At 39.9% G+C, this 19,098-nt stretch overlaps 1 protein-coding gene and 1 pseudogene across 2 annotated transcripts in view; both read left to right on the top strand.

Annotated features, from left to right (window-relative positions):
- Positions 1-19,098, top strand: part of LOC106874421 (PHD finger protein 12) — a 63,101-nt gene that overhangs the window by 28,648 nt on the left and 15,355 nt on the right. For both annotated transcript variants that reach the window (XM_089341471.1, XM_089341470.1), the window contains exons 5-10: positions 1,745-1,859; positions 3,956-4,088; positions 8,146-8,316; positions 8,944-9,168; positions 11,397-12,726; positions 18,094-18,228. In XM_089341471.1, the coding sequence (XP_089197597.1) occupies positions 1,745-1,859; positions 3,956-4,088; positions 8,146-8,316; positions 8,944-9,168; positions 11,397-12,726; positions 18,094-18,228 (2,109 nt within the window). The remainder of the gene's footprint in view (positions 1-1,744; positions 1,860-3,955; positions 4,089-8,145; positions 8,317-8,943; positions 9,169-11,396; positions 12,727-18,093; positions 18,229-19,098) is intronic.
- LOC149131218 (uncharacterized) lies at positions 15,046-15,953 on the top strand (annotated as a pseudogene).

The following is a 19,098-nucleotide window of genomic DNA, read 5'->3' as shown; positions in this document are numbered from 1 at the left end:
TGACTTTAACTGTTGTTTTTCATGCATATGGTCTCTGAGTTATTTAATCTCTAGTTTTCCTACATAAGCATTTAACTTGTGATTCTTTCATCACTGTTTTTCCAAATCATGGTGAAGATTATGCTTCACTGTTGAGATCAGAATAAGGCTAAAACATGTTTGTAGTCATCTACTGTACTTCCTGGAAAAATGAAAATATTACTTTTTGATTAATTTTGTTTTTTCCTCTAACTGGATATTTATTTCTAGTTAATTGTTTTTTTAAAACTTGTTTGATATATTTCTGTTGAAGTAAACTACTTTTCTTTTAATGAATTCTTAACATAACAAAGAATTTTAAAAAATAACTTTGTCATTACTAAGATGGTGTTTGGAGCATAAATTAACAAATTAAAACCTCCAAGTTTTAATTTGGATTATATTAAAATAAAAAAATTGAATTATAGAACCAGGGGCAGTCTCAGGTAGATTACTTTCAAAAGTGTTAATGCTTGTCATCATTGTTGTTTTAGTGTAGATTTTTCCAAGTTTATTGAGGCTGACAAAGGCGGGGGGGGGGGGGGGGGGGGGCACACCAGGTCCCATATTCTGTTTTGGCTTGGTTTCTATGGCTGGATGCCCTTCCCAATGCGAACCACTTTACAGAATGTACTGGATGCTTTTTACGTGACACTATTACTCACACCGATGCTTTAACTACACCTGAAAACCTTCCCCACTACCAGTTTAGCTTTCAATAATACCAAACAAAATCTTCAACCCCATTCCCCACTGTTTACTCAAAGAGAAAAATGCTTAACTCCATTAGAAGAAACAACATAAAATGGTGGATAGAAAAGTTCCTCTCTGGTTGCACAACCTCTGTAATCTCCGAAAATAATAGTTCCAGAACCTTTTCACCATGTTTTTACCTTTTATAGGATTCTGTTATCGAACTGCAAACATGCTGCGGCATTGCTTTGAAACAGCTGGATGCTCTTCCTGCCGCCAATCCTCACCTGCTTTTAAGAAGATATTTCCCCATGGTCTGACATATTCCTGCAGTATACTGGAAATGAATGACACTGCTTGTATGATAGTGATACTCATTTACAACCATCATGCAATGTCAAGACAAAGACACACACACTACTCTCTCTCTCTCTCTCTCTCCCCCTACCAGATCCACTCATCAGGCTTTAATTGGCCTGGGGCTATAGTAGAAGACATGCCCAAGTGCCATATGAGGGAGTGCTGAAAAGTTCCTGGCTTTGGGTAAAAGAAAATACAGGAGGATCAGTTAATTATGATTTCATTTAACATATTCCCCTCCCAGACTCACACACTGCAGTGGTCCTTCAGTTTTTTTTCTAAGCCCTGTAAAAGAACTCAGAAGGTTGGGCTTCCAACCAGGCCTTTCCCAATACCCTTGAAGCCACAATACACTTTTCAGCATCCCCTCATATAGTGGGAATGAACTCGAAACCATGTAGTTGGGAAGCAAACTTCTTAACCACACAGTCACACCTGTGTCTCATCATCATAATCATCATTATTTTATGCACACTATTCCATGCTTGCATGGTAATAAACATTCCCGTGCCAGAAATTGAACCTAGTCACTAGACCACATGGGAAAATTAGATAACTGGAAGTGAGTTCCAAATTTAATTCTTTACAGCTTTTTTTCAATGTTCCATCTTCATAATCTTACATGAAAATAGTACAGAATGTCTTCTTTTAAGTCTTGTTTCTGTTTTTGTAGGAACCAGTAAACGTAAATGGTTGAAAGACAACCGGAATCCACCGAAGAAGTTACCACACGAATTAGATAACGGTCTTGTCCCCTTACCTGCAAAACTGTGTTTTATGTGTAATAAGTTAGTATACCAGTTTTCATTTCATTGATTTATTAGCAGCTGTTCTAGAATAATTTATTAGCAATTATAATTAGTTCTGTTGGAACTCTCTGTTCCGCATCAGTGAAGCTATTGCAAGTAAGAGTAGGAAATATGCAGGATTAGTGGATTTATACTAAGGCAGTGGGTGATAAGCAAGGTGTGATCTCATCAGGGTGGGTTGCAGAAGGTTTGCAATCCACTCACTCTGCAGAGCTTACAACTGGCTGCTTGCCAACACAGGCAGTATAGGTTGCCTCAGCCCTTTAACATTCGGATTACTCTGCCAAATGTAATATTTATTCACATTGTTTTGAATTAACCTTTTAGCATTCAGATTACTCTGTCAAATGTGATGCTTATTTATTCACATTTGTTTTGAATTAATCATGCATTATCTCGTAGCTTTGAGATTTTGATGATGTGATTGTATATTTTTAGAATGATATTGTAGGGTGGGTGTGAGGGGCCTGATCTAGTCTGTTTGAACATAAAATAGGTAAAATATTTGGGTTGGATGTGGCCAGTTTGAATGACAAAGGGTTGAAATGGCTGTAGATGAAGCAGTGCTAGACTGGGAAGGGCCAGTGATACCAAGGATAGTGTTAACTAGATATAAGCTTGGCTGGGTCGCCTAGGTGAGGGTGTCTGGTGTTGAAAGGCCTGAAATACCTAATGACCTCCAGGAAACATTGCTGAAGATGTGTCCAACAGCACCATAGGAGGATATATCGAAAATCTATTATATTTTATTAGCAATTATAATTAATAATTTAATGTTAGTTATTGTTACTAGGGTCAGTGTAATTGGCTAACATCCTGCCCTCCAAAATTTGCTTGTCCTGGGCCAGAATTTGAAATGATTATTATTTCAGATATGCACAACAGATTAAACTGTTAGAAAAGAAAAATTTCTATCATCAGGCTACAGCAAGTAACCTTAGATGCCAAGATTTGTGGCCTAGTGGTTAGGGTGCTGCACTCATAATCACTAGGCTGCACATTGTGTTCTTGAGCAAAACACTCCATTTCATGTTGGACTGTGATCATTTTGACATTTGACATGTAGCACACTTATGCATTTCTACAGGCAACGTCAATTTGATGGAAGGAATGAGCCAATGTACCATACATACATTTGATCACTATAAAGAAATCAGCTGCACAGATTGTTCAGCAAAAACTGAAGACTCACACATCACCTTCAACTGGAGAATCCATTGTTATTATTAAGGTGGTGATCTAGTAGAATTGTTAGCACACTGGACAGTGTGCTGCTAAGCATTTTGTCTATCTCTATGCTCTGAGTTCAAATTTCACCGAGGTCGACTTAGCCTTTCATCCTTTCGGGGTCAATAAATTAAGTAGTAGTCAAGCACTGGGGGTCAATATAATCGACTAGCCCCCTCCCACAAAATTTCAGGCCATGTGCCTATAGAAGAAAGGATTATTATTTGATTTGACTCAGGATTGGTCTTCTCCTTCAACCCTTTGCCTATATCATTACTCACAGTCCCTAATGCACCAATTACTACAAACACAAACTTTACAGTTTACATATTCCAAATTCTTGCAATTTCATATTTATTATCATTATTATAATTATAAGTTTTCTTTCAATTTTCTTTCCATTTCTTGCTGAGTGTCTTCCTGACTCTTAGGGCAAAGAAACTCACTGTATACATTGATAGGCCATTAACACAATCAAATTGTTCATTTTCAAAGTGAAATGAAGTTATGTGGAAGAAAAAAAGAAAAACTAAGACAACTGGGTGGTAATTGTTTTCACATTGACCATTTTCTTCTCAATATGTGTGATGTATCTGTTAAAAGAATTGGGTTTTTGAATTCACACATGCCCTTATTTTTCACACTTATATTTGGTAGTTCTTCAGTTGTGCCTGTATAAACTGTTATTAGATTTATGTAGAAGTAAAAGTGGAGGTGAAAGTTATGAAGTTTCAAAAGCAAAAAAAAAAAAATAATAATAATAAAAACAAAAGAACAGATATTAGCAATCTCTTTTCTTTGTTTATTTATGAGTTTAATTCCAGAGCTTTGGTTTTTTTTTTCTCCAGGAGCTGTCGGAGAGCCCCTCTTATACAGTGTGATTTCTGCTCGCTTCTATTTCATATGGATTGCCTGGATCCTCCACTAACTACACTTCCAACAGGCCGATGGATGTGTCCCAATCATCCAGAAAATTTTATTGTGAGTAACAACACCATTGTTTCCATTGTCAATATCATTTTAATCTCTGTTCATCCATCTCTGCTGGAATGAGTTGGATAAGTCTACCAATACATTATTGTACATACCTTGATTTTTTTTTTTTCTCTTTCCTATCCAGATTTCAGTATCAAAGTCCTGCAAAGGTCAAAGGCACCACCCTTACTTCCAAGCCAATCTCATGATCAAAAACACAAAAATTCTGTATTACAGAATTTGTTGGTTATGTTGTGCTTATTTGTATATATCATCATCATCATCATCAGCAGTAGCAGCAGCATTTTAAATGTCCACTCTTTCATGCTTGCTTGGATCAGATGGAGTTTATTGAGGCAGATTTTCTTTGGCCAATTACCTTTCCTGTTGCCAACCTTTATTTGTTTCCAAGCAAAGTAATACATCCCCATGGCTTGACATGTTTTCACAGAATATTAGGAATAGATGACAATCATTTACAACTATCCTGCAATGACAAGACAAGGAAACACCAACACACACATGCATGCATGCACGCGCACACACACGATGTGCTTCTTTGAGTTTCTGTTTACTAGATACCAAATCCACACTACAAGGCTTTGGTTAACCCAGGGTTGTAGAAGAAGACACTTGCCTGAGATACCTTGTAGTAGGTCTGAACCCAAAACCATGTGTTTGGGAAGCAAACTTCTTACCACACATCCATTACCTGCTCCTATGCTACACCCAAAGGAAAACATTTGTAACACTCAACAATATACAACTAAATCTTTACTTTCAGTGTCTACAAATGCTGGGTCCCACAATCTCTGTTGACCTCTCATGGTTTCAAATTTTGGTTTCAAACTTTGGCACAATGTCAGCAATTTTAGGGGATTGGGTAAATTGATTACATTGACCCCAATACTCAACTGGTACTTGCTTTCTCGACCCCAAAAGGACGACAGGCAAAGTTGACATTGGTGGAATTTGAACTCAGAATGTAAAGATGGACGAAATATCGCTAAGCATTTTGCCCAACATGCTAACAATTCTGCCGGCTCAGTGCCAGTGCTTCAATTTCTTCCTTTTGGCTTTCTCTACTTTGCTTCAAGTACAATGTCTGAGGGCCACCTTCCCTTAGTAGGACCCTCTTATATGTTCTCTTGTTGGCATTTCAATAGCAATGATGAAAATTGATGGCGCAGGGCTGTTAATCCTATGCAGACCACACTCCTTCCTCCTCAACCAGGCTTGGGACCGACAGTGGCAGAGTTCCAGGTTAGAGTATTGCTCAGATATCTCTGTTGGTATTGCAGCTGCAAACACCAACATTGCAGAGCATATTGAAAAGGAATTAAAAAAAAGGGGGAGGAGAAGGGCATTTGCTGGGTTGACAGAGATTCACTCACCAGCACACTACAAACTATGGTCGGTCTCAAAGATATGCTGTCTCTTCTGTCTGACTGCTTCCTTTTCCTCACCTCGTCCCCTTTGTTGTCTTCATTGCTGTCTGAACTAGCGGGGCCTCTGTATCATCTCCCACCTTCAAATTCTCATTCCAAAACATTTACTCAATCCTTATATATATATATATATATATATATATATATATATATAAATAGTATGTGTCCCCTTCACCCCTGCTTGATAACCAGTATTGGTTTGTTTACATCTTGTAACTTAGCTGTTCTGCAAAAGAGACTAATAGAATAAGTTGCAGACATCTATATATATAAAAATGAGAATGTGTGTCTGTCTGTCTGTCAGTCTGTCTGTCTGTCAGTCTGTCTGTCTGTCAGTCTGTCTGTCTGTCTGTCTGTCTGTCTGTCTGTGTGAATCCCTAAAACTCGAGAACTACGCAACCAATTTCATTCAAATTTTACACATGCCTTACTTAGGGTTCTAGTTGTGTTTTAGTCAAAAAAAATTATTAACTTCTTGCAGAGTTCGAGCACACGGCAACATAATATATCTCCTCCACTATTTAAGTATTACGTGTCAAAAGTGAAACAAAAACACTCATGTCAAATACTTTCACTTTAAAAATGAAACTATTCCACTAACTGAAACAATCACATTTCGATACTGTAGTGACAGATACTTTCACAGAGAGAGAAAGAGAGAAAGAGAGAGACAGAAAGAGAGAGAGACAGATGTATATGTATACATATACATGTATATGTACACCATTTCGATACTGTAATGACAGATACTTTCAGAGAGAGAGAGAGAGAGAGATGTATATGTATACATATAGATGTACACGTATATGTATATATATATAGATCTATACATACATGTATATGTATACATATGTGTAGATGTATATATATATATAGATGTACATGTAATATGTACACATATATACATATATACATGCATACAGATATCTATACATATATACACCCATCACACACACATACACATGCACACAAAAACACACATTAGTCATTTGTTTTCTTATCCAAAACTACGTCAAAAGTACTGAATGGATCTTTATGAAATTTGGAAATTATATTCTTTGCATAACGGCCATAACTCCCATGAAAATTCATATATTTTTGATGTTGATGAAATTTTAACCCGAACATAACAGATGAGCATTATTTAGAAAATGATGTCACACGTTATCGAGGCTACCATTCTTTCTGGATGTGCAAAAGGGGATGACGTCTTTATTCCAAGAATTCCTCTTACTCCATCAGGAGCAGACATTCCTTTTACATTCAGAAGACTACAATTCCCCCTTCGTGTGACTTTTGCCATGTCCATAAACAAATATCAGGGTCAAACACTGTCTGTAGCTGGTCTTCTCTTGGAAGAGCCCTGCTTCTCACATGGACAACTGTATGTTGGCTGCTCAAGAGTGGGCAGCAACAAAAAACCTATTTGTATATGCTCCACAAGGGAAAACAAGGAACATAGTTTACAATGAGGTGTTATAATCACAACAGCAAGAAAGTATGTACGTGATCACCTTCTTTTACGAAACTTCATTGACTTTCATATATTTATATTGATATACATATATATACGTGTGTTTGGGTGCGTGTGTGTATATACATCTCTATATATAAAGATGATGCGTAGTCTAGACGGCGTTTTTAGATTTCATTATTCTCTTTAACCCGGGCAACGCCGGGTATTTCTGCTAGTAAATATATAAGTACTAGAGTTAATTTGTATGACTAAAACCCTTCGAGGCAGTGCTCCAGCATGGCAGCAGTCCAGTGACTAAGACAAAAGATAAAGAGAATGGATTGCAGGTGTCCCCAGAATTGCTTTCTTCTAGAATTTCCTTTCTACTCATCCTAATTTTTCTTTTCTCATTTTGTGTTTAGCTCCAGCTTTGACCTAATCAACCAGACTTATGATCATCTCCCGTTTCATTCTGATATGTAACGTATTTATTAACAAATTATCCAATGCATTATCCCCAATTTTTTTTAAATGGTAGGATGTAATTCAAGGGAGATTTAGCTGCTATTTCTAGCAAGTTGAGTGACCAAATCTGTCTTTGTTTACACTTTCTTTACAGGTTTCATTCTACAGAATTTCCAACAGACTGACAGATGCATCATAAATATTGCTTCTTTCTGATTAAATGATTTAAAAAAAAAAAACACCCAACACAACAAAACAGCAAAAAGACCTGATTTCTTTCTCAGCCATATTACTTGCTACCTTTTGAATTTTTTCCTACCTGTCCAACTGTCTGTCTCTCATTTCCCTTGTTCCATTGGTGCTATTTTATCTACCAAAAATCCTTTTCTTTTCTTGTTCATTTAAGAAAAACTTGATCAAGCTAATTACTAATACTAACTACTAATTAGATGGCGAGCTGGCAGAATTGTTACTGTGCTGGGCAAAAAGCTTTGCAGCATTTTGACCAACCTTACATTCTGAGTTCAAGTTCTGCCGAGACTTTGCTTTTCATCCTTTCGGGGGTTGATATGATAAGTACCAGTTATGCACTGGTGTTGATGTAACTGACTATACGTCTTCCCTAGAAATTGCTAGTCTTGTACCAGAATTTGAAATCAATAAAAGCTACTTATTATTTTTTTTCTCTTAACAGGACGAGAAACTCTTAAAGTCAGTGAGCCTCTCAGAACGGATTAAGCTCAGAGCAAAATTTTCAGGACATATTAATATGCATGCTGTAAAAATTGACTTCTTGAAAAAAGTACACAGACAATCACCTCCTTTCCGGTTAAAAATACGGCATCCAAAGCGAAAATCCATTTCTGTAAGTTCACCTCTCCCTTTTCTATCTTATCATCATCATCATCATCATCATTTAACGTCTGTTTTTTCATGCTGGCATGGGTTAGATGGTTTGACTGGAGATGGTAAGCAAGAGAGCTGCACCAGGCTCCAGTCTGTTCTGGCTTGGTTTCTATAGCTGGATGCTCTTCCTAACACCAACCACTCTACAGACTACCAGGTGTCTTCTACATGTCACCAGTACAGATGCCTTTTACGTGTCACCAGCACTGGTCACAACAATGATTTCACTTAGCTTGATATGTCTTCACAAGCACAGCAAATTGCCAGAAGTCTCAGTTACATGTCATTACCTCCATGAGACTCAGCAACCGAAGATCATATTTCATCACCTTGTTAACTATCCTGTGATATCAAGACAAAAACACACACACACACACACACACACACACTTATTCTTATATAATAAACTTCTTTCAGTTTCCATCTACCAAACCTACTCACAAGGTTGTGGTTGACCCAGAGCTATATTGAAAGGCACTTACCATACAGTGGTTGAGATGCAAAATTCTTGGCCACACATTCACACCTGAACCTATTACCTCTCAGCTTATTTCATGTGAACCATTCTGTTGTTTGTTTGTTTCAGATTCCTTCAGCCATCAAAGACTTGTATATGAATCCACCTCCTTTGCTTCCACGTGCATCTGAGGCAGCACTGATTGCCTCCATGCAGCCCATGTTAAATAAATCCAATTCTGCTTCAACAAATGGCCTGTTTGCCGGTAATTCACAGCTACAGACAGGCTCCCTACTATCCAACCCCACGGGGAGTTCAACTGAGCAGAAAGCAACTATTGAAGAACAAGAGGAGGTGAGTTATCCCTCTACAGTTTGTTATTGTCACCTTTTGCTATTAATTGTCATTGTTACCATTGGTGTTACTAAGTGGTCAAAGGTGGTGAGCAAAATATTTAGTGGAAAATCATCCATCTTTACATTCCAAGTTCTAATTTCGTCAAGGTTGACTTTGCCTTTCATCCTTTCGGGGTAGATAAAATAAGTACCAGTTGAACACTGGTGTCAATGTAATTGACTTACCACTCCCTTGAAACTGTTGGCCTTGTGCCAAAATTTGAAACCGTTATTACTAAGCAATGAGCTGGCAGAGTTGTTAGGGATGCTGGACAAAATGCATAGCAGCATTTCTTCTGCATCTTTACATTCTGGGTTTATATTCTGCCAAGGTCAGCTTTACCTTTCATCTTTTTGTGGTCATCAGAATAAGTACGATTTGAACACTGGAGTTGATGTAATTGTTCCCTTTCCCTCAAAATTTCAGGTCTTGTGCCTCTAATAATGGAAAGATTATTATAATCATTATTCTCCTGGGCAAAATGCTTAGTTGCATTCCATTCGTCCTTACGTTCTGAGCTCAAATTCCACCAAGGTTGACTTTATCTTCCATCCTTTCATTGTAGATGAAATAAATACCAGTTACACACTGGCGTTAAAGTAATTGACTAGTGTCCTCCCCCAAAATTTCAGGCCTTGTGCCTGTAGAAAGGATTATTATTATTATTATTATTATATAGTGACAAGCTGGCAGAAGCATTAGCATGCCAGACAAAATACTTAGCAGCATTTCTTTACATTCTGGGTTCAAATTCTGCCAGAGTTGACTTAACCTTTCATCCTTTTGGGGTCAGTAAAATAAATACCAGATGAGCACTGGGGCTTGATGTAATTGACTTTCCCACTCCTCAAATTTGTTGTCCTTGCACCAAAATAAGAAAGGATTATTATTACAAAGTGGCAAGCTTGCAGTCTTCTTAGGACACTGGATAGAATGCGTAACAGCATTTCTTCTAGGTTTTCTGGGTTCAAATTCTGCCAAGGTCAACTTTGCCTTTTATCTTTTGGTGGAGTCAATAAAATAAGTACCTGTTGAGGACTGGGAGTCAATACTAGCCTCCTCCCTCCTAATTTCAGACCTTGTGCCTATCATGGAAAAGAAAAGATTATTGTTTCCATTTTATGTCCTGAGTTCAAATTCTGGTGAGGCTAATTTTGCTTTCCATTCTTCTGTGGGGTGTGGGATAAAATATAATACCAGTCATTGCAAGCATCATCATTATTGTCACCATTATGATACTGGGTTCAGCCACAACGATACTATAACAACAATCATCATCATCACCATTGTCATTGCTACAACCACTGTCATCATCACCACCATCAAAATTATCATCAAAGGCATAGTTAAAGTTGTGTAGTTAAGAAGCCCGCTTTGCAACCACATGGTTTCAGGTTCAGTCCCAGTGCATGATACCTTAGGCAAGTGTCTTCTGCTATTGCCCTATGCCTACCAATGCCTTGTGAGTGAATTTAGAAAATGGAAACTGTATGGAAGCCTGTTCGTGTGTGTGTCATCCTCTCCACCACCGCTTGTGCCCCCGCCTCCCAGTTTGTCACCCCTCCCCCTAACTTAGGGGCTCAGCAAAAGAGTCTGATAGAGTAAGTACTTGACTTAACCCTTTAACATTTAAACAGGCCATATTCGAGCCAAATATTCTACCTGTTTTATGATCAAACTGGTCAGATCCAGCCTTTCTCACCAACTCTACAATGTCATTCTAAAAGTTAACAGTTACCTCATCAGAATTGCAAAGCTACAAGATGATGCAGGATTAATTCAAAAGAATGTGAATAAATAAAAATTACTTTTGACAGAATAATGTGAACACTAAAGGGTTAAAGAGGAAAAATAAGTACTGGGGTTGATTTGTTCTTCAAGATGGTGCCCCAGAATGGCCACAGTCCAGTGTCTGAAACAAATAAAAGATAAAATATAAAATGTTAGCAATTGTATAGAATTGTTTCCAATTTGGTTTCTGCTTTTATGTCTTCAAATTTTACTTTTGTTTCAATCACTCACTCACAGAGCTTAACCCCATTATTATCACTACCCTCATCATCATTATCTGCATATATCATCATCATCATATCATCATCGTCATTGTTGTTGACATTAACATCGTCATCATCATTATCACCACCGGATACCACTTCTTATTGTTTTTCTTCCTCTTGTCTTTCCAGTGGTTGGCCAGTGTTGTCTCCTTGCAAACCAGTATAGCTAAGTATTTGGCTCAGAAGCAACTCTACAGACAAAACAATGACTCACCAAAGAACGGTGACAATAACAAGGTGCAGCCTGGCCATCAGAGCACAGCAACGTGCATGTCGGGAGGCATCGGCTCTGGTGACAGCAACAACAACAACAACAACAACAACAACAACAACAACAGCAGCAGCCTAGCTGTGAATAGCGTTGCAGGTATCAACTGCATAACTGAAACAGATAAACTATCGGTGACCACCGCTACCAACACCACCACCACCACCACCACCACCACTACTACTACTGCTACTTCTACTACTTCTACTACCACTACTACTACTACTACTTCATTGTCATCTTCCACTTCCATTTCACCCCTCCCATCGACGTCGACGACAGTTGAAACAACAACGCCTGCGACAACGAGCGGAGCATTGACTGCACAGCAGAGTGCATTCACCGCAGTCGACAGAAACTCTTTGCATTCTCTGATTGTTCCTACATGCATCACCACTGCATCCACTACCACCACCACCACCACCACCACCACCACCAGCACCAGCACCAGCACGTGTCTGGTGTCTCCTGACTTACTTGCTGCTGCACCCCCCTACTGCAGCGGTGATAGCCAGCTCATGGATGTGAAGTCATCACCTCCACTGGCAACAGTTTCATTACTCAACAACAACAACCTCTCCACCACCCTGAATGGTGACACGGACATTGTAGAGAACAACTGTAGGACCTCATCAACTTCTACAAAGCCAGAAGCCTTGGTTATGAAGACCAAGGGCATTAGCAGTGCCAGTGCTGGCAACAACAACAACAACAACAACAACAGTAGTAGTAGTTGTAGTAGTAATAGTAGTAGTGTTAGTAGTAGTAGTAGTAGTAGTAGTTTAGACTCTTCCACAACGCCAGGCATTGTAAAAGTATTGTGGCCCAGCAGCAGCAGTAGTAGCAGCAGCAGTAGCAGTGTTGCTTCTGCAGGAGAGAAACCCTCAGGTGGGGTCTCTTCCTCTTGCCAAGCAACCTCCACTATGAAAAATCTGATGCTGAATGCCACAGGTAACAAGACTGGTAATTCTCTGATGACCAAAGTGGTCTCCAGTGCCAGCCAGGGAGGTAAGATTGTCTGCAATAACACCAACAAGATGGCAAATAACTCTTCTATGTTGATTCAAAGACTTGCCATGCAGCCGTCAGTGAAACTGGCCAGCTCCATGGTTGGTAAAATGCCAAGTACAATTTCTGGAAGTAACGGGGGAGCTGCAACAAAAGTAATCACAGTTTCGGCTCCGCTCTCAGGTATGTTGAATTAACATTTGCACACTGCACATATACCCACCTGTATATTTCATCTTTTCATTCATCATTTCAGCCATTAGTCTCTGACCATGCTGGAGCACAGCTTTGAAGGGTTCGGTTGAACAAATCAACCCCAGTTCTTATTTTTTAAAGTTGGATACTTATTCTATCAGTTTCTTTTGCTGAACTGTTAAATTACAGGGACATAAAGAAACCAACACCGATTAAGTGGTGTTGAGGACAAACACATATACATTAAGTGTGATTGTTACCCGTGTCGCCTTACTAACACCTGTGCCAGTGGCATGCGAAAAAATATTCAAGCGAGGTTGTTGCCAGTGCCACTGGACTGGCTCCTGTGCAGGTGGCACGTAAAAAAACACCATTTTGAGTGTGGCCGTTGCCAGTACCGCCTGACTGGCCCTCGTGCCGGTGGCACATAAAAGCACCCGCTACACTCTCGGAGTGGTTGGCGTTAGGAAGGGCATCCAGCTGTAGAAACTCTGCCAGATCATGAATATCCATGGCATTACAACTAGAAAGTTCCCCTCCAAAGCACAATTCCAGGCAAGTTTGTTTGTGGAAGACCAGCAGTCGCCCATGCATACCAGCCTTCCCTATCCATGCCACCAGTGTTAGCCAAGACAAAGCCCGATACAGCTTGGCACCGGTGACGTCGCAACTCATTTCTTCAGCTGAGTGAACTGGAGCAATGTGAAATAAAGTGCCTTGCTCAAGAATGCAACACAGCCCTGCTCAGGAATTGAACTCACTACCTCATGATTGTGTGCCCAATGCTCTAATCACTGAGCCATGCACCTTTACAAGTCGTGTATACTGGGAAGGAAATGTAATGAGATGACATAACCTTCCCACTCAACTACCGACAAACTAAACAATTTTTCATAAGTTTGCACTAACAGACTGTTAATTTCGTTATTTTATTATTAGTATCAATTACTGTGCCGAGCAGATTTATTTTCATTTGGCTCCTTGACATCATGTGATAGTTGTAAATGAGTATCACTGTTATACAAATGGTGTCCTTTGTTTCCAATCTTCTGTGATACTTGGAGCACACCAGCATTGGATGCCAGGCAAGACAATTTTTTCAACTTATCTATAATAATAAAAGCAAAATTCTGTTCATCTGTCTGGGACCCCTGTACCTCAGTATACCTTTGCTCTCCATAGACATATTATATCTTTTTGGAATCAGGATGATCCCAGGATTGAAAATCTGCCTTTCATTTGGTTCTTGAACATCCAGGATTAGGATCTGATTTAAAAGCATTTTGGTTGTTATTTCTAGCAGGTAAAGCTTTGCTGATTCACATCATCTTGGTGGCATTTGTCAGATGACGTCGAAGATCAAGGGGGAGATAAATGACATTCGCTTCATTAATTCTACGTCAAGCTAAGAACTTTGGGACAAATTGGCCAACAGCTGGAATTCATTTTGGGACTGGAACAATAGAATGATTGCATTACAGAATTAATTCTCATCCGTCCTTAACCTCTGATCAAATACCACGGGAGCATATGGTCATGATCAGTGGTTGGCACTGTTCCGTTAACAGCTAATTAGTAAAGCTAACTTTTCATTTAGCAGATTATCATTTTCGTTAACTTTGGAAAGTTTTGTTCAGAGGATGAAGGGCTTGTTGAGGAGTCTGCAGTGGCTGTGCATGAGGCAGGGGTCACTCAGGTTCAGAACCAGAAGTCTAAGAACCCATAGCCCCACATGGAGGACTACTTTGTCCTTATGTCAAGGGATAAGAGAAATGCCAAAATCCTGTACTTCCAGTGCGTAACGTGCCAGCCTAAGGAGACCACCATCAAGCGACAAGTGGCAAGCCTCTACAACCTGAAGTCGCATGTCAAAAGGAAACACCTAGTGCATACCATCGAGTTTGATGATAGGATGAAGGCCGGCTCTTCCTGCAATCAAATGTCCTGCCTTCTTCCCTCAAAAAATTGTACAGACCACATGCTCACAAAAACCATTGCAGCTTGTGTGGAGATGTGGATGAGAGGCTAGTTTTTTTTTTGTTTTGTTTTTTAGTAGGCCTTGATCACACTCTGCGTCAGTTTATATATAATGACGGTGAATTATTTCCTTGTTGGTTTTAAATTGCTACTAGCCACCTTGATTATTATATATATATATATATATATATATATATATATATATATATATAATTTTAAGTTTTTAACTTTACAACCTATGTCGCTTTACAATTTAACCTTTTTTAATTACAAATTGCTCAAGGATGTCCCCTGGGTGGGGACCACCACTGACTTTTGGTTGGACCACAACAGCTCCTACCTAGGGGTGACAGCATACTGGCTGGATTTCAAGACCCGCATGAGGCAACATGCCGTCCTGGCCTGCTCTCGGCTCAGAAGACATCACACCTTTGATGTTCTCGCCCAGGCCATGGTGGACACCCATTACAAGTTCCATCTGCAAAACAAGGTGACCAGGACCATGAGGGACAATGGCAAAATCTTTGTTAAGGCATTTATGCAGTTTGGTACAGAAGTTGAACTTTTGCCAGACATCCCTGAGGCTGCTGCCGATCCGGACAAAGAGGGTGTCAAGGGTGTGGACCTGGACGTGGATCTTGAAGCTGGGGATGTGGATGAAGTTGAGTACATTTCTGTTGATGCTATCCTTGATAAGTACAGTGGCCTGGGCCTAAAGCTGCCAGTGCACATGAAGTGCACAGCCCATACCTTCAACTTGGTAGCCAGCGTGGATGCCGACAAGGCTCTTGACAGCGCTTTGTTCAAGTCGGCCTACAGGAATGCCACGTCCAGCTGTGGAATCTCCAGAGCCACAGCATGGTGGTGGCAGACAGCATTCTGGACGCATTGAAGTGGAGGCTGATGGTCCTCAACAGAACCAGATGGAACCCTACCTATGACTCTGTTGTTGTCCTCAACAACCTGCTGGAGAAAAATAGGGGTCTGTCCCCAGGGTGATGACTCAGCTGAAGCTGCAGACCTTCACTGATTTTGATGTCAACTTCCTGATGGAGTATGCCCAGGTGATGTCTAATATTGCCAAGGCCTTGGATAAAATCCACTGGAAGGACTAGGCCTATCTTGGGAGCCTTCTGCTAACTTTAGCGGCTACCATCATGAAGTTGAAAGAGGCCAAGTTCAAACATCTCCTGTACTGCAGTCCTATGGTAGATGTGATGCTGGCAGGCATCACAAAAAGGTTTGGGCTCCTCCTAGAAGACATAGAGTGCCAACTGGACACTGCCTTCCACCCCAAGTTTCACCTGTTCTGACTGGAGCAGTATAATAACAGCCAAGTTAGCAGAGTAACGAATGCCATGGGGACCATCATTGAGACAGCCCTAATGGAGACCAACGAGAAGGGCAGCAGCACTACCAGCAATGAGCATGAGGAAGATGATTTCTTCAGCAACATCACTCGGTTCCGGGAGAGCAGGAGCCACAGGTGACTGAAATCCAAGGCACAGAACTTGGTGAAGATCTGGCTGGAGGTCTTAACTGAAGTTGCCTTTTTGGGTGAGCAGGTCTTGATCAACCTGTCTACCAAGTATAACACTGCCATCCCATCCAATGCCGCAGTTGCGCACGTATTCTGTATAGACAAAGATGTTTTGAGGGCCAAGAGAGTGATGCTGTCAGATGGTAATTTTGAGAGGCCGATGCTTATGAACGGCATCCAGCATCATGTGAAGGTGATGGAGAAGGCCCGGCCAGAGTAGTACACCTTCATCATCATCTCATCTTCGTATGATGCCTATGCTATACGATACCTTTTTGTACAGTAAATAAAGTGTATATTGACTGCAAAACTAATGTTTAATTTCATTTGTTCATTTAATTATTTGCATACACCTTGATCATCATCTGATCTTGGCATGTTTTACCTTTTTGGAAAGTTCTATGTCTAAGCTACAACATGAAAATTTCAGCTCTGTAGGTTTGTTTTTAGGGGTTTTAGAGCTCAAAGCCCAAACCGAAACTAAATTCATATGATAAAAGTGAGCATTTATCAGTTAGCGTTAGCTTCTACTAATTTTTTTACCTGTTTAGCGGCTTAGCGTTTGCAAAGCTAACTTTTTTAGTTAGCGGATTAGCGGTTAATGAAGCTAACTTTTTGGTTAGCTGTGCCCACCACTGATCATTATAGATGTATTATATTCATGCTATCTAGCTCTTTTTAGTTGTGGGCCACAGGCTCAATTAGCCCTCTGCAGGAGCTAGCTTAAAAATTCACATGGAGTGCAGCTTTTAAGCTAGTTTAAAAATAAAATGAGTGCATCACATACCCTGCAAATATGGTATATCTACATACATATATCTTGAGAGAAAAGCTGAACATTAGAAGCATCAGTTGTGGCGTGCAAGAGAGACGATTGCGCTGGTATGGACATGTGGTGAGAATGGAGGAGGATAGCTGCGTGAAAAAGTGCCACACCCTAACAGTTGAGGGAACCCGTGGAAGAGGTAGGCCCAGGAAGACCTGGGCTGAGGTGGTGAGGCAAGACCTTCGTACATTGGGCCTCACCGAGGCGATGACTACGGACCGAGACCTTTGGAAATGTGCTGTGCGTGAGAAGACCCGGCAAGCCAAGTAAGATCGTTGCCAGTGCCCCTGGACTGGTTCTTGTGCGGGTGGCACATGAGATGCACCATTTTGAGCGTGGCCGTTGCCAGTACCGCCTGATTGGCTCCTGTAGGATTTTCGAGCGAGATCGTTGCCAGTGCCCCTGGACTGGCTTGTGCGGGTGGCACATAAAAGACACCATTTCGAGCGTGGCCGTTTTCATGCGGGTGACACGTAAAAGCACCCACTACACTCTCTGAGTGGTTGGCGTTAGGAAGGGCATCCAGCTGTAGAAACTCTGCCAAATCAGACTGGAGCCTGGTGTTGCCATCCGGTTTCACCAGTCCTCAGTCAAATCGTCCAACCCATGCTAGCATGGAAAGCGGACGTTAAACGATGATGATGATATATCCTCATCATCATCGTTTAACATCCACCTTCCATATGTATGTATGTATGTACGTCAATGTTGAACAATGAAAATGAGTGCTCAACACTGCATTGGTGGATAAAATTTCTTTATTTGTGTATTAAGGTTACCATTGGTTTCATGTTCAGGAAAATATCTTAATTATCTTAACAATTTTTCAAGCCAATCACATGAAGGAATGGTGTTTGTTTCCATTTTGCATGAAAACATGTATGTATATATGTGTGTGTGTATATTTTCGGCTGTCCTCATTGTCACTGTCTTCAATATGTAAATTTATGCTAATTTATGATTTTCCTTTCATATTTCCTTTCCTTACTGATTGCTGTTGTTTTATTTTTAGGTTCGAAAGCTGTACCGACATCATCATCTCTTCCTGTTTCACATTCAAAATCAGTGGTGGCTAATACTCTGAGTTCCTCACCAGCCATTGTCAATCTAAACACAACATTACAACATTGCATCGAAGGTCAAGGAGGTAAAGCATCATATTTCTTTTGTTTTTTTACGAGTGTTTTTCAGTTTTTGTATATTTTACCAACTTTAGCTTCTTAGCTTTATCTCATTCAATTTCAGTTATATTTTTTCTTATATTTTGTGTGTACATATCATCATCATCATCGTTTAACATCCTCCTTCCATGCTGGCATGGGTTGGACATATATAAGAAAATAAAACGACAAACGAATAGCCGATTATCTTATAAACTTCATTAGCTTACAGTTATTTCTGCTATGATATGCAGTATGCAGTGAACTCCTAGTTTAGTGTTTGAGTAACACCTTAGAGTTCCATCGGAGCCTTGAATATCAAGTGCAGTTTATTTTTGGAAAAGAATTACACATATATATATATATATATATATATATATATATATATATATATATATATGCGGGTGACACGTAAAAGCACCCACTACACTCTCTGAGTGGTTGGCGTTAGGAAGGGCATCCAGCTGTAGAAACTCTGCCAAATTAGATTGGAGCCTGGTGTTGCCATCCGGTTTCACCAGTCCTCAGTCGAATCGTCCAACCCATGCTAGCATGGAAAGCGGACGTTAAACGATGATGATGATGATGATGATATATATATAGGAAAAAGCATTAATAAAAATGATCTGTTCTATATTTAAGAGATGAGGAATTATGTACATTATTTACATTTGACAGATATTTATCCTCATCTTCTTTGTTGTTAACACAACGTTTCGGCTGATATACCCTCCAGCCTTCATCAGGTGTCTTGGGGAAATTTTGAACCTGTGTTCTCATTCCTAAGGTATTTTTCGATGTTCTTCTTTTTCTTATTATTATTCAGGTCACTGCCTGAAATCAAACTCAGAATCTTG

Source organism: Octopus bimaculoides, chromosome 24, assembly GCF_046866305.1.
Source record: "Octopus bimaculoides isolate indiv1 chromosome 24, ASM4686630v1, whole genome shotgun sequence".
Taxonomy (NCBI): domain Eukaryota; kingdom Metazoa; phylum Mollusca; class Cephalopoda; order Octopoda; family Octopodidae; genus Octopus; species Octopus bimaculoides.
This window is presented reverse-complemented; position numbering and strand designations above follow the sequence as displayed.